Source organism: Oncorhynchus kisutch, linkage group LG8, assembly GCF_002021735.2.
Source record: "Oncorhynchus kisutch isolate 150728-3 linkage group LG8, Okis_V2, whole genome shotgun sequence".
Lineage (NCBI taxonomy): Eukaryota > Metazoa > Chordata > Actinopteri > Salmoniformes > Salmonidae > Oncorhynchus > Oncorhynchus kisutch.
The window spans coordinates 78,644,639-78,660,725 of record NC_034181.2 but is presented as its reverse complement, the minus strand read 5'-3'; the positions used below and the strand labels follow the sequence as shown (position 1 = coordinate 78,660,725).

Here is a 16,087-nt window from a genome sequence, read left to right as displayed (position 1 = left end):
TGGTGGACTAGAGGAGGAGGGGTGGTGGTGGTGGACTAGAGGAGGAGGGGTGGTGGTGGACTAGAGGAGGAGGGATGATGGTGGACTAGAGGAGGTGGGATGATGGTTGCATTGAGGAGGTGGGATGATGGTGGACTAGAGGAGGAGGGATGATGGTGGACTAGAGGAGGTGGGGTGGTGGTGGACTAGAGTAGGTGGGATGATGGTGGACTAGAGGAGGAGGGATGATGGTGGACTAGAGGAGGTGGGGCGGTGGTGGACTAGAGGAGGAGGGACGATGGTGGACTAGAGGAGGTAGGATGGTGGTGGACAAGAGGAGGTGGGATGATGGTGGTCTAGAGGAGGAGGGATGGTGGTGGACTAGAGGAGGAGGGGTGGTGGTGGACTAGAGGAGGAGGGGTGGTGGTGGACTAGAGGAGGAGGGGTGGTGGTGGACTAGAGGAGGAGGGGTGGTGGTGGACTAGAGGAGGAGGGGTGGTGGTAGACTAGAGGAGGTGGGGTGGTGGTGGACTAGAGGAGGTGGTGGACTAGAGGAGGAGGGATGATGGTGGACTAGAGGAGGTGGGATGATGGTGGACTACAGGAGGTGGGATGATGGTGGACTAGAGGAGGTGGGGTGGTGGTGGACTAGAGGAGGTGGGGTGGTGGTGGACTAGAGGAGGAGGGATGATGGTGGACTAGAGGAGGAGGGGTGGTGGTGGACTAGAGGAGGAGGGGTGGTGGTGGACTAGAGGAGGAGGGGTGGTGGTGGACTAGAGGAGGAGGGGTGGTGGTGGACTAGAGGAGGAGGGGTGGTGGACTAGAGGAGGAGGGGTGGTGGTAGACTAGAGGAGGTGGGGTGGTGGTGGACTAGAGGAGGTGGTGCACTAGAGGAGGAGGGATGATGGTGGACTAGAGGAGGTGGGATGATGGTGGACTACAGGAGGTGGGATGATGGTGGACTAGAGGAGGTGGGGTGGTGGTGGACTAGAGGAGGTGGAGTGGTGGTGGACTAGAGGAGGAGGGATGATGGTGGACTAGAGGAGGAGGGATGATGGTGGACTAGAGGAGGAGGGATGATGGTGGACTAGAGGAGGAGGGATGATGGTGGACTAGAGGAGGAGGGATGATGGTGGACTAGAGGAGGTGGGATGATGGTGGCATTGAGGAGGTGGGATGATGGTGGACTAGAGGAGGTGGGGTGGTGGTGGACTAGAGGGGGTGGGGTGGTGGTGGACTAGAGGAGGAGGGGTGGTGGTGGACTAGAGGAGGAGGGGTGGTGGTGGACTAGAGGAGGAGGGGTGGTGGTGGACTAGAGGAGGAGGGGTGGTGGTGGACTAGAGGAGTGGACTAGGGGAGGTGGGATGATGGTGGACTAGGGGAGGAGGGATGATGGTGGACTAGAGGAGGTGGGATGATGGTGGACTAGAGAAGGTGGGCGATGGTGGTGGACTAGAGGAGGAGGGATGATGGTGGACTAGAGGAGGAGGGGTGGTGGTGGACTAGAGGAGGAGGGGTGGTGGTGGACTAGAGGAGGAGGGGCGGTGGTGGACTAGAGGAGGAGGGGTGGTGGTGGACTAGAGGAGGAGGGATGATGCTGGACTAGAGGAGGTGGGATGATGGTGGCATTGAGGAGGTGGGATGATGGTGGACTAGAGGAGGAGGGATGATGGTGGACTAGAGGAGGTGGGGTGGTGGTGGACTAGAGGAGGTGGGATGATGGTGGACTAGAGGAGGAGGGATGATGGTGGACTAGAGGAGGTGGGGCGGTGGTGGACTAGGGGAGGAGGGACGATGGTGGACTAGAGGAGGAGGGACGGTGGTGGACTAGAGGAGGAGGGGTGGTGGTGGACTAGAGGAGGAGGGATGATGGTGGACTAGAGGAGGAGGGGTGGTGGTGGACTAGAGGAGGAGGGATGATGGTGGACTAGAGGAGGTGGGATGATGGTGGCATTGAGGAGGTGGGATGATGGTGGACTAGAGGAGGAGGGATGATGGTGGACTAGAGGAGGAGGGATGATGGTGGACTAGAGGAGGTGGGGTGGTGGTGGACTAGAGGAGGTGGGATGATGGTGGACTAGAGGAGGAGGGATGATGGTGGACTAGAGGAGGTGGGGCGGTGGTGGACTAGAGGAGGAGGGACGATGGTGGACTAGAGGAGGAGGGACGGTGGTGGACTAGAGGAGGAGGGGTGGTGGTGGACTAGAGGAGGTGGGGTGGTGGTAGACTAGAGGAGGTGGGTGGTGGTGGACTAGAGGAGGAGGGATGATGGTGGACTAGAGGAGGAGGGATGATGGTGGACTAGAGGAGGTGGGATGATGGTGGACTAGGGGAGGTAGGATGATGGTGGACTAGAGGAGGTGGGGTGGTGGTGGACTAGAGGAGGTAGGATGATGGAGGACTAGAGGAGGTAGGATGATGGTGGACTGGAGGAGGTAGGATGATGGTGGACTAGAGAGGGAGGGGTGGTGATGGACTAGAGGAGGAGGGATGATGGTGGACTAGAGGAGGAGGGATGATGGTGGACTAGAGGAGGTGGGGTGGTGGTGGACTGGAGGAGGTGGTGGACTAGAGGAGGAGGGATGATGGTGGACTAGAGGAGGAGGGATGATGGTGGACTAGAGGAAGTAGGATGATGGTGGACTAGAGGAGGTGGGATGATGGTGGACTAGAGGAGGTGGGATGATGGTGGACTAGAGGAGGTGGGGTGGTGGTGGACTAGAGGAGGTAGGATGATGGTGGACTAGAGAGGGAGGGGTGGTGGTGGACTAGAGGAGGAGGGATGATGGTGGACTAGAGGAGGTGGGGTGGTGGTGGACTAGAGGAGGTAGGATGATGGTGGACTAGAGGAGGTGGGATGATGGTGGACTAGAGGAGGTGGAATGATGGTGGACTAGAGAGGGAGGGGTGGTGGTGGACTAGAGGAGGAGGGATGATGGTGGACTAGAGGAGGAGGGATGATGGTGGACTAGAGGAGGTGGGGTGGTGGTGGACTGGAGGAGGTGGTGGACTAGAGGAGGAGGGATGATGGTGGACTAGAGGAGGAGGGATGATGGTGGACTAGAGGAAGTAGGATGATGGTGGACTAGAGGAGGTGGGATGATGGTGGACTAGAGGAGGTGGGATGATGGTGGACTAGAGGAGGTGGGGTGGTGGTGGACTAGAGGAGGTGGGGTGGTGGTGGACTAGAGGAGGTAGGATGATGGTGGACTAGAGAGGGAGGGGTGGTGGTGGACTAGAGGAGGAGGGATGATGGTGGACTAGAGGAGGTGGGGTGGTGGTGGACTAGAGGAGGTAGGATGATGGTGGACTAGAGGAGGTGGGATGATGGTGGACTAGAGGAGGTGGAATGATGGTGGACTAGAGAGGGAGGGGTGGTGGTGGACTAGAGGAGGAGGGATGATGGTGGACTAGAGGAGGTGGGATGATGGTGGACTAGAGGAGGTGGGGTGGTGGTGGACTAGAGGAGGTGGGGTGGTGGTGGACTAGAAGAGGTAGGATGATGGTGGACTAGAGGAGGTGGGGTGGTGGTGGACTAGAGGAGGAGGGATGATGGTGGACTAGAGGAGGTAGGATGATGGTGGACTTGAGGAGGTGGGGTGGTGGTGGACTAGAGGAGGTAGGATGATGGTGGACTAGAGAGGGAGGGGTGGTGGTGGACTAGAGGAGGAGGGATGATGGTGGACTAGAGGAGGTGGGGTGGTGGTGGACTAGAGGAGGAGGGATGATGGTGGACTAGAGGAGGTGGGGTGGTGGTGGACTAGAGGAGGTGGGGTGGTGGTGGACTAGAAGAGGTAGGATGATGGTGGACTAGAGGAGGTGGGGTGGTGGTGGACTAGAGGAGGAGGGATGATGGTGGACTAGAGGAGGAGGGATGATGGTGGACTAGAGGAGGAGGGATGATGGTGGACTAGAGGAGGAGGGATGATGGTGGACTAGGGGAGGTGGGGTGATGGTGGACTTAGGGGAGGTGGGGTGATGGTGGACTAGAGGAGGTGGGGTGGTGGTGGACTAGAGGAGGTGGGGTGGTGGTGGACTAGAGGAGGTGGTGGACTAGAGGAGGAGGGATGATGGTGGACTAGAGGAGGAGGGGTGGTGGTGGACTGGAGGAGGTGGTAGACTAGAGAAGGAGGGATTGATGGTGGACTAGAGGAGGAGGGATGATGGTGGACTAGAGGAGGGGGGATGATGGTGGACTAGAGGAGGTGGGATAATGGTGGACTAGAGAAGGTAGGATGATGGTGGACTTGAGGAGGTGGGGGTGGTGGTGGACTAGAGGAGGTAGGATGATGGTGGACTAGAGGAGGTGGGGTGGTGGTGGACTAGAGAGGGAGGGGTGGTGGTGGACTAGAGGAGGAGGGATGATGGTGGACTAGAGGAGGTGGGGTGGTGGTGGACTAGAGGAGGTGGGATGATGGTGGACTAGAGGAGGAGGGGTGGTGGTGGACTAGAGGAGGTAGGATGATGGTGGACTAGAGGAGGTGGGATGATGGTGGACTAGAGGAGGTGGGATGGTGGTGGACTAGAGGAGGTAGGATGATGGTGGACTAGAGGAGGTAGGATGATGGTGGACTAGAGAGGGATGGGTGGTGGTGGACTAGAGGCGGAGGGATGATGGTGGACTAGAGGAGGTGGGATGATGGTGGACTAGAGGAGGAGGGGTGGTGGTGGACTAGAGGAGGTAGGATGATGGTGGACTAGAGGAGGTGGGATGATGGTGGACTAGAGGAGGTGGGATGGTGGTGGACTAGAGGAGGAGGGGTGGTGGTGGACTAGAGGTGGGCGGTGGTGGACTAGAGGAGGTGGGATGATGGTGGACTAGGGGAGGTGGGGTGGTGGTGGACTAGAGGAGGTAGGATGATGGTGGACTAGAGGAGGTGGGATGATGGTGGACTATAGGAGGTGGAATGATGGTGGACTAGAGAGGGAGGGGTGGTGGTGGGCTAGAGGAGGTGGGATGATGGTGGACTAGAGGAGGTGGGGTGGTGGTGGACTAGAGGAGGTGGGGTGGTGGTGGACTAGAAGAGGTAGGATGATGGTGGACTAGAGGAGGTGGGGTGGTGGTGGACTAGAGGAGGAGGGATGATGGTGGACTAGAGGAGGTAGGATGATGGTGGACTTGAGGAGGTGGGGGTGGTGGTGGACTAGAGGAGGTAGGATGATGGTGGACTAGAGAGGGAGGGGTGGTGGTGGACTAGAGGAGGAGGGATGATGGTGGACTAGAGGAGGTGGGGTGGTGGTGGACTAGAGGAGGTAGGATGATGGTGGACTAGAGGAGGTGGGATGATGGTGGACTAGAGGAGGTGGAATGATGGTGGACTAGAGAGGGAGGGGTGGTGGTGGACTAGAGGAGGAGGGATGATGGTGGACTAGAGGAGGAGGGATGATGGTGGACTAGAGGAGGAGGGATGATGGTGGACTAGGGGAGGTGGGGTGATGGTGGACTTAGGGGAGGTGGGGTGATGGTGGACTAGAGGAGGTGGGTGGTGGTGGACTAGAGGAGGTGGTGGACTAGAGGAGGAGGGATGATGGTGGACTAGAGGAGGAGGGATGATGGTGGACTAGAGGAGGAGGGGTGGTGGTGGACTGGAGGAGGTGGTAGACTAGAGGAGGAGGGATGATGGTGGACTAGAGGAGGAGGGATGATGGTGGACTAGAGGAGGGGGGATGATGGTGGACTAGAGTAGGTGGGATGATGGTGGACTAGAGAAGGTAGGATGATGGTGGACTTGAGGAGGTGGGGTGGTGGTGGACTAGAGGAGGTAGGATGATGGTGGACTAGAGGAGGTGGGGTGGTGGTGGACTAGAGAGGGAGGGGTGGTGGTGGACTAGAGGAGGAGGGATGATGGTGGACTAGAGGAGGTGGGGTGGTGGTGGACTAGAGGAGGTGGGATGATGGTGGACTAGAGGAGGTGGGGTGGTGGTGGACTAGAGGAGGTAGGATGATGGTGGACTAGAGGAGGTGGGATGATGGTGGACTAGAGGAGGTGGGATGGTGGTGGACTAGAGGAGGTAGGATGATGGTGGACTAGAGGAGGTAGGATGATGGTGGACTAGAGAGGGAGGGGTGGTGGTGGACTAGAGGAGGAGGGATGATGGTGGACTAGAGGAGGAGGGATGATGGTGGACTAGAGGAGGTGGGGTGGTGGTGGACTAGAGGAGGTAGGATGATGGTGGACTAGAGGAGGTGGGGTGGTGGTGGACTAGAGGAGGTAGGATGATGGTGGACTAGAGGAGGTGGGATGATGGTGGACTAGAGGAGGTGGGATGGTGGTGGACTAGAGGAGGAGGGGTGGTGGTGGACTAGAGGTGGGCGGTGGTGGACTAGAGGAGGTGGGATGATGGTGGACTAGGGGAGGTGGGGTGGTGGTGGACTAGAGGAGGTAGGATGATGGTGGACTAGAGGAGGTGGGATGATGGTGGACTAGAGGAGGTGGAATGATGGTGGACTAGAGAGGGAGGGGTGGTGGTGGACTAGAGGAGGAGGGATGATGGTGGACTAGAGGAGGTGGGATGATGGTGGACTAGAGGAGGTGGGGTGGTGGTGGACTAGAGGAGGTAGGATGATGGTGGACTAGAGGAGGTGGGATGATGGTGGACTAGAGGAGGTGGGGTGGTGGTGGGCTAGAGGAGGTAGGATGATGGTGGACTAGAGAGGGAGGGGTGGTGGTGGACTAGAGGAGGAGGGATGATGGTGGACTAGAGGAGGTGGGGTGGTGGTGGACTAGAGGAGGTAGGATGGTGGTGGACTAGAGGAGGTGGGATGATGGTGGACTAGAGAGGGAGGGGTGGTGGTGGACTAGAGGAGGAGGGATGATGGTGGACTAGAGGAGGTGGGGTGGTGGTGGACTAGAGGAGGTAGGATGATGGTGGACTAGAGGAGGTGGGATGATGGTGGACTAGAGGAGGTGGGATGATGGTGGACTAGAGGAGGTGGAATGATGGTGGACTAGAGAGGGAGGGGTGGTGGTGGACTAGAGGAGGAGGGATGATGGTGGACTAGAGGAGGTGGGATGATGGTGGACTAGAGGAGGTGGGGTGGTGGTGGACTAGAGGAGGTGGGGTGGTGGTGGACTAGAAGAGGTAGGATGATGGTGGACTAGAGGAGGTGGGGTGGTGGTGGACTAGAGGAGGAGGGATGATGGTGGACTAGAGGAGGAGGGATGATGGTGGACTAGAGGAGGAGGGATGATGGTGGACTAGGGGAGGTGGGGTGATGGTGGACTTAGGGGAGGTGGGGTGATGGTGGACTAGAGGAGGTGGGGTGGTGGTGGACTAGAGGAGGTGGTGGACTAGAGGAGGAGGGATGATGGTGGACTAGAGGAGGAGGGATGATGGTGGACTAGAGGAGGAGGGGTGGTGGTGGACTGGAGGAGGTGGTAGACTAGAGGAGGAGGGATGATGGTGGACTAGAGGAGGAGGGATGATGGTGGACTAGAGGAGGGGGGATGATGGTGGACTAGAGGAGGTGGGATGATGGTGGACTAGAGGAGGTGGGATAATGGTGGACTAGAGGAGGAGGGATGATGGTGGACTAGAGGAGGAGGGATGATGGTGGACTAGAGGAGGTGGGGTGGTGGTGGACTAGAGGAGGTGGGGTGGTGGTGGACTAGAGGAGGTGGGGTGGTGGTGGACTAGAGCAGGTGGGGTGGTGGTGGACTAGAGGAGGTAGGATGGTGGTGGACTAGAGGAGGTGGGTGTGTGTGTGTCAGCTTGTTGTGCTTAGCATTCTGAATCTATGTGTGTTTAGAACAGGGGTTGGAACCAGTTCAGGGAACAGAACCGACAACTGGAAAATATACATTTTTCAAGGAACAGAATCAGAACAAAAGTGATCTATACTGTTCTGGAACAGAACCATTATTTTAAAAGCATGGAACCGGTTAATAACGTTATTTTATTTTCCATGCATTGTTTTTCAGTCGCACAAAAAACGTAACAAAGTGCATATTCAAAGCCCTCACACTCTGTCACTAAGAAAAGTGTTCCAGTGTCCGCCTGACAGAAAAGTGTTCCAGTGTCTGCCTGACAGAAAAGTGTTCCAGTGTCTGCCTGACAGAAAAGTGTTCCAGTGTCCGCCTGACAGAAAAATGTTCCAGTGTCCGCCTGACAGAAAAGTGTTCCAGTGTCCGCCTGACAGAAAAGTGTTCCAGTGTCCGCCTGACAGAAAAGTGTTCCAGTGTGCGCGTGTGTAGGCTACCTGCCCCTTCCCCTCTGAAGCATAGTCTAGTAGCCTACTGACGTTACAAGTCTGATTCAGAAATTAGGGAGAGAGATTTACAATCAGAGAAGAATGGATTAACCTTTTCAATGCTAATTAAGGATACTATAGTTATCACATTTCACATTGGATTTACTAAGTACAAAGAGGTAAAAGGTGTTTATGTTAATTCTGGTGCCGCTCTGCACATACCAGCTAGCTGGTCCAGCGTTAAGACAACTTTCTGAAGTTCAAAGACATTCAAAGTTCCTTCATAAAAGCCGCTCTTCTGAAGGTATAATTCTGTGGGCCTAATTCAGATGATGCATGTCATAACAACAAGATGCCCACTGTTTCAAGCCAACCCTCCTCCACCCTCTCTCGCTCTCTCCCCACCTGGAAAATGTCTCATCCAACGCCCTACATTCGTCTGTCCAATGCATGTAAACAGCTTGCCCGCTCCATAGCAAGCTGCTATATCCTCACTGATTGGTGAAGTAACTTAATGTCCAGCTAAATGTTTTTTAAAAAAGTCAATTTCAGAGGTTTATAAAGGAACAGAAAGGAATTATATTAATCTTTGCTTTTTTTTGGGTTCGAACCGGTTCAGAACTTTTTTTTTGCTGGTCTGATTTTTTTTTTTTATGGTTCTAGTCAGAACAAAACAATTGGAAAATGATTTTGGTTCCAACCCCTGGTAGAGAACAAGCAAAATGATCCAAATCTGAAATGACAAGGATTCTTAACACAACGTAACACACAGGGTGGTAGCAACATGATGGAACTAACAAAACACAACACAGGGAAGCACACGGTTGGTAAAGATGCAGGTTTGGTTCCATGCAGAAGACATTTCATAGGAGCTGATTAGTAATTAAGAGTCTGTGCATCATTCATGACTAACCTTCAACCCATATGGAGGCTAACCTAGTTTAGCTTCAACATGCTAGTTAGATTACCAATACTATGTAGGCTAACCTAGCTTAGCTTCAACATGCTAGTTAGATTACCAATACTATGTAGGCTAACCTAGCTTAGCTTCAACATGCTAGTTAGATTACCAATACTATGTAGGCTAACCTAGCTTAGCTTCAACATGCTAGTTAGATTACCAATGCTATGTAGGCTAACCTAGCTTAGCTTAATTACCATGCTAGTTCGATGACCAATATTACGCAGGCTAACCTAGCTTAGCGTCATCATCATACCAATTAGCAGGCAGCTTACGCTGCCTTCACCACTTACAGTACAGTACAGGTTAGGCATCGCCCGGCGTGCAAAACAAGCAGAACCATTGGCACTGAAGCAAATCTAGTTTTATCACCTACATAATATATCATTAATATAGATTCAATATCAGCCAGCCATCATCAACTATATTATCCTATCCAATAAAAAGCCTCCGCTCAATCTGGCTCAATCCTCATTGGTCAGCGTGGCCACGCATGCTCCGCCTCACAATGCAAAGGACACATCTGATTGGTTACCTGAGCCGATTTAGGAGCTCATTGGCTTCTAGTGGTTTACGCAAGAACCTGGGAGATCTGCGCACAACAGAGAGAGGAGTTCACACACACAGTTCTCAAACACATACAGATCTCACACACACTGAGTGTACTCATGGAGTACATCAGACATACTGGTGGGGAGCTTGTACTGTAATGAGTCCTCTGTGGAACTCTTGGGGGAGGAAGGGAAAGGGGGAGAGGGAAGGGGGTGACAGACAGAAGGAGATAGGGGGGAGGGAAAGGTAAAGAGGGAAGGGGGTGACAGACAGAAGGAGATAGGGGGGAGGGAAAGGTAAAGAGGGAAGGGGGTGACAGACAGAAGGTGATAGGGGGGAGGGAAAGGTAAAGAGGGAAGGGGGTGACAGACAGAAGGAGATAGGGGGGAGGGAAAGGTAAAGAGGGAAGGGGGTGACAGACAGAAGGAGATAGGGGGGAGGGAAAGTGAAAGAAGGGGAGAGAGAAAGAGAAGGAGATAGAGGGGGAAGGAAAGCAAAAGAGAAAGTGAAAGAAAGAAAGGGAGAGAGAAAGCGAGAAGGAGAGAGAAAGCGAGAAGGAGAGAGAAAGCGAGAAAGAGAGAGAAAGCGAGAAGGAGAGAGAAAGCGAAGAGAAGGGGAGGGAGAGAAAGCGAGAGAGTTTGAGGAGATACAGAGAGAAGGAGATAGAGGGATGGGGAGGGAAAGTGAAAGTGAAAGAGAGAGAGAAAGAGAGTTGTACCTGTTGGTCTCTTTGAGTCCTAGATAAGCCTGAGTGATTGCACCAGAGTCCTTCATCTTATGGACATCCTCTGCATAGTGCACTGGCTCTGTCATCGTCTCCTGGAGAGAGGGATGACATGGAGGGAGATGAGAGAGAAAGAGGAAAATAACCACATTCACATGTAGAGAAGACACAACAGAGCATCAGGCAGAGAACAGAGAGAAGACACTATTATTCCACGTGAATCTTGACCCATCCAGTATTGTGGATCTAAAGACCATACATATGGTGGTGTTACATGCAAATAAATCAGTGGCACGTGTGTATGTGTTTAAGCTAGTCATTCCCAGAGCATGCAGTCAGCAGAGTTCTAGTACCTTCTCATCCTTTAGGAAGGCATGGCATTAGAGAGAAGAGAGGAGAGAGGGAGAGAAGGTGAGAAGAGACTGGAGTGTTAGAAGCATTGATAGTGCAGTGGACAGACATGAAAAGGTTTCACGTGTGTGTATATATGTGTATATATCTATATCTGCGAGACTGTGCATATATGCGTGTCTGTGCATGGGTCAGTGTGCATGTGTGTGTTTGCACATGTCCATGTGTGTGTGTGTGTGTGTCCCTCCATGTATCCTACCTTGTGCTGCATGGCCTCCTTCTGTGAGACCAGTTGAGATCGTAGAATCAGCACCTCCTCTTTCCGCACCTCCAGCTCCTCGCACGAGGAGTTCAGTTGGTCCATGAGAACTTTGTAGGGTGGACTTCCTGGTGCCCCTGCCCCAGCACCTGCATTACCCAGCAGGCTCTGCCTCATGGCGGTTAGGTCGTGCTTCAACTTCTTGTTCTCGGAATCCAGCTCCTGGCGCTGTGGAATAAAGATGGATGCCGCCAGCTGCAGTCAGAGTTAATACACACCCATAGAGACGGCAATGGCAATGCTAAAATGGGTTATATCCATCTAGAGATCTCTAACCATCTATGTATACAACACACTCACCCAGACAAATCCAGTCCCAAATCAACCCCTAGCCCCGTGATGGGCAACTGGCGGCCCCCCGGGGCCCTTGAGCCACGAGCTGTTGCCCACCTAAGTCCTATCCCCTACCCACTACCGTAGATATGAGTAGATTGGATATCGATACAATACCTTGAGAGACTCGTACTCCAGTTCTGCTCCACGTGATTTCTTATGCTCCTCATCATCCTGACAGACGGAGAGGTCCGACAGTAAAGTAAGTAAGACTGTGGTTGTAATACAGTAATACAGCATAGTATTGTAGTAATATTGTGTAGTACTGTGGCTGTACCCTGACTCTAGCCCGCTGGAACTGCTCCTCCTTGTTCTCTAGCTCGTTGCGGAGAGAGGATTTCTCCTGCTCCAGCTCGGTTACGCGCTTCTGCAGCTTCAGAGTCAGAGACGTGTCCATGCCCCGGGTCACATCCTGTCCCAACAGGAAGTGAGGTCAGAGACAGAAATGACACTGACAGGCGGAGCTTTGGGGCATCGTCATGGGCATTCAAGACATTAGCTGTCAATACTAAAACATTACAGAAAGTGTTTCACTGAATGACGACCAATTCTGCAGGGTTGTAGTTGTAATAACTGTTAAAATAACTACAGAACAGGTTGAAGCAACATTAACAACTATTTTGTAACATTTTCTAATGGTGAGTGGAAGTTTCTGTCTAAGTCCCCTCCCACTCACTTCTCCATGTCGGGAACTTTCTTCTGATTCGGCGAACTCTGAGTTGTAGGTGCACTCTGATCCGTTGCTGCTGTGGGTGGAGTCTGTTCTCCTGTGGCCGGGCTTGGGCACGCTCTGGAGAAAGGAGGGGCAAGGCGACTTTAGAGTGTGTTTGTGGTATGGTGCAGTGTGTTTGTTTGGTGTGTGTGCGTTTAGTATGGTGGGGCAGTGTGGCGTGTGTGTGGTCTGGTTCGGTCCAGTGTTTGTGTGTGTGGTCTGGTTCGGTCCAGTGTTTGTGAGTGTGTGTGGTCTGGTTCGGTCAAGTGTTTGTGAGTGTGTGTGGTCTGGTTCAGGCCAGTGTTTGTGAGTGTGTGTGGTCTGGTTCGGTCCAGTGTTTGTGAGTGTGTGTGGTCTGGTTCGGTCCAGTGTTTGTGAGTGTGTGTGGTCTGGTTCGGTCCAGTGTTTGTGAATGTGTGTGGTCTGGTTCGGTCCAGTGTTTGTGAGTGGTCTGGTTCGGTCCAGTGTTTGTGAGTGTGTGTGGTCTGGTTCGGTCCAGTGTTTGTGAGTGTGTGTGGTCTGGTTCGGTCCAGTGTTTGTGAGTGTGTGTGGTCTGGTTCGGTCCAGTGTTTGTGAGTGTGTGTGTTCTGGTTTGGTCCAGTGTTTGTGAGTGTGAAATTGTTGACATGCTATGCGTTAGCCTCCTACCACAGAGAGAGTGATTTCTTCCTTGAGGTCGTCGTAGCGTTCCTCCAGTCTCAGGTGTTCTGTTAGGAGGTTCTGGTAGCGAGACCTCTCCTCGTTCAGATCGCTCTCCAACTGCTGAGTCTCCTCCGCTAATGCACGAGTCATTTTCTCTGAAAGGGGGAGGAGGTGGAGGAGATGGGGAGGAGAGAGCACAGAGAGAAGGGAAAGGGGGAGGAGGTGGGGAGGAGAGAGCACAGAGAGAAGAAGGGAAAGGGGGAGGTAGAGGAGGTGGGGAGGAGAGAGCACAGAGAGAAGAAGGGAAAGGGGGAGGAGGTGGGGAGGAGAGAGCACAGAGAGAAGAAGGGAAATGGGGAGGAGGTGGGGAGGAGAGAGCACAGAGAGAAGAAGGGAAATGGGGAGGAGGTGGGGAGGAGAGAGCACAGAGAGAAGAAGGGAAATGGGGAGGAGGTGGGGAGGAGAGAGCACAGAGAGAAGAAGGGAAATGGGGAGGAGGTGGGGAGGAGAGAGCACAGAGAGAAGAAGGGAAAGGGGGAGGAGGTGGGGAGGAGAGAGCACAGAGAGAAGAAGGGAAAGGGGGAGGTGGAGGAGATGGGGAGGAGAGAGCACAGAGAGAAGAAGGGAAAGGGGGAGGTGGAGGAGATGGAGAGAAGAAGGGAAAGGGGGAGGTAGAGGAGATGGAGAGGAGAGAGCACAGAGAGAAGAAGGGAAAGGGGGAGGTGGAGGAGATGGAGAGGAGAGAGCACAGAGAGAAGAAGGGAAAGGGGGAGGTGGAGGAGATGGAGAGAAGAAGGGAAAGGGGGAGGTAGAGGAGGTGGGGAAGAGAGAGCACAGAGAGAAGAAGGGAAAGGGGGAGGAGATGGGGAAGAGAGAGCACAGAGAGAAGAAGGGAAAGGGGGAGGTAGAGGAGATGGAGAGGAGAGAGCACAGAGAGAAGAAGGGAAAGGGGGAGGTGGAGGAGATGGAGAGAAGAAGGGAAAGGGGGAGGTAGAGGAGGTGGGGAAGAGAGAGCACAGAGAGAAGAAGGGAAAGGGGGAGGAGATGGGGAAGAGAGAGCACAGAGAGAAGAAGGGAAAGGGGGAGGAGGTGGGGAGGAGAGAGCACAGAGAGAAGAAGGGAAATGGGGAGGAGGTGGGGAGGAGAGAGCACAGAGAGAAGAAGGGAAAGGGGGAGGAGATGGGGAGGAGAGAGCCAAGAGAGAAGAAGGGAAAGGGGGAGAGAGAGAGGAGAAAGAAGACAAGTTCAGCACGTGTGGGGAGCGTATCATCAATTCTCTGTATGGAACTTCAACAATGAGTGTGATTGGTCTAAAAGTATTTACACGGAATGTGATTGGTCTAAATATAGTAAAAGTGAACATGATTGGTCTAAAGCTAGTGGATGGTTGGTACCTGTCATCTGCTGGCTCTGTTCCTTGATCATTCGGTTCAGGTCGTCTTTCTCGGTCTTCAGCAGACCATTCTGCTGCTTCAGCTCTGCTACCATCTTCACACACAGGAGAAAATACTTCAATCAAGTCTACCACAGCCTATTGGTCCAGTAATCCATCAATCATGTGATTTGAGAACACTAGCAGATCTGGGTCAAATAGTTTCAAATACTTAAAGGTGCACTTGATTTGCTGGACCAGTGTGCAGAGTTGGGGGCGTTTCAGAACATTTCCATTGGTCCCAGTGTACAGGGTGAAACAAATCAAGTGCATCTTCAGTATTTGACAGATGTTCTGTATCTGACTCAGGTCTGGACTGCAAGGACATTGGGGTTTAGTTGATTTCACTGGGCTTCTGGAGGACTGCTCTACTGTACTGCACAGCTAGCACTAGTCTACCTGCTATTAACTACACAACCACATGAGTCTACCTGTCTCACCTAAACACCCACAGTACACTAGCCTTCCTGTCTCACCTACACACCCACACTACACTAGCCTACCTGTCTCACCCACGGTACATTAGCCTACCTGTCTCACCTACACATCCATACCACAGTCGTGGCCAAAAGTTTTGAGAATGACACAAATATAAATTTTCACAAAGTCTGCTGCCTCAGTCTGTATGATGCAATTTGCATATTCTCCAGAATGTTATGAATGGTGATTAGATGAATTGCAAAGTCCCTCTTTGCCATGCAAATGAACTGAATCCCCCAAAAAACATTTCCACTGGATTTCAGCCCTGCCACAAAAGGACCAGCTGACATCATGTCAGTGATTCTCTCGTTAACACAGGTGTGAGTGTTGATGAGGACAAGGCTGGAGATCACTCTGTCATGCTGATTGAGTTCGAATAACAGACTGGAAGCTTCAAAAGGAGGGTGGTGCTTGGAATCATTGTTCTTCCTCTGTCAACCATGATTACTTGCAAGGAAACACGTGCCGTCATCATTGCTTTGCACAAAAAGGGCTTCACAGGCAAGGATTGCTGCCAGTAAGATTGCACCTAAATCAACCATTTATCAGATCATCAAGAACTTCAAGGACAGCGGTTCAATTGTTGTGAAGAAGGCTTCAGGGCGCCCAAGAAAGTCCAGCAAGCGACAGGACCGTCTCCTAAAGTTGATTCAGCTGCGGGATCAGGGCACCACCAGTACAGAGCTTGCTCAGGAATGGCAGCAGGCAGGTGTGAGTGCATCTGCATGCACAGTGAGGCGAAGACTTTTAGAGGATGGCCTGGTGTCAAGAAGGGCAGCAAATAAGCCACTTCTCTCCAGGAAAAACATCAGGGACAGACTGATATTCAGCAAAAGGTACAGGGATTGGACTGCTGAGGACTGGGGTAAAGTCATTTTCCCTTTCCGATTGTTTGAGGCCTGTCTCACCTACACACCCACACTACAATAGCCTACCTGTCTCACCTACACACCCACACTACACTAGTCTACCTGTCTCACCTACACTACACTAGCCTACCTGTCTCACCTACACCACACTAGTCTACCTGTCTCACCTACACTACACTAGTCTACCTGTCTCACCTACACACCCACACTACACTAGTCTACCTGTCTCACCTACACACCCACACTACACTAGTCTACCTGTCTCACCTACACACCCACACTACACTAGTCTACCTGTCTCACCTACACACCCACACTACACTAGTCTACCTGTCTCACCTACACACCCACACTACACTAGTCTACCTGTCTCACCTACACACCCACACTACACTAGTCTACCTGTCTCACCTACACACCCACACTACACTACACTAGCCTACCTGTCTCACCTACACTACACTAGTCTACCTGTCTCACCTACACTACACTAGTCTACCGGTCTCACCTGCACCAAGGCAATGGCCTCCCAGCCCGCCATG

General features: G+C 53.1%; 1 protein-coding gene across 1 annotated transcript in view; it reads right to left on the bottom strand.

Annotated features, from left to right (window-relative positions):
- The window catches only part of myo5aa (myosin VAa), an 80,136-nt gene that overhangs the window by 15,445 nt on the left and 48,604 nt on the right, over window positions 1–16,087 (bottom strand). The window contains 8 exon segments of the mRNA XM_031831298.1: window positions 9,667–9,723; window positions 10,402–10,502; window positions 11,018–11,245; window positions 11,528–11,584; window positions 11,688–11,822; window positions 12,087–12,200; window positions 12,771–12,919; window positions 14,159–14,252. Coding sequence (XP_031687158.1) covers window positions 9,667–9,723; window positions 10,402–10,502; window positions 11,018–11,245; window positions 11,528–11,584; window positions 11,688–11,822; window positions 12,087–12,200; window positions 12,771–12,919; window positions 14,159–14,252 — 935 coding nt within the window.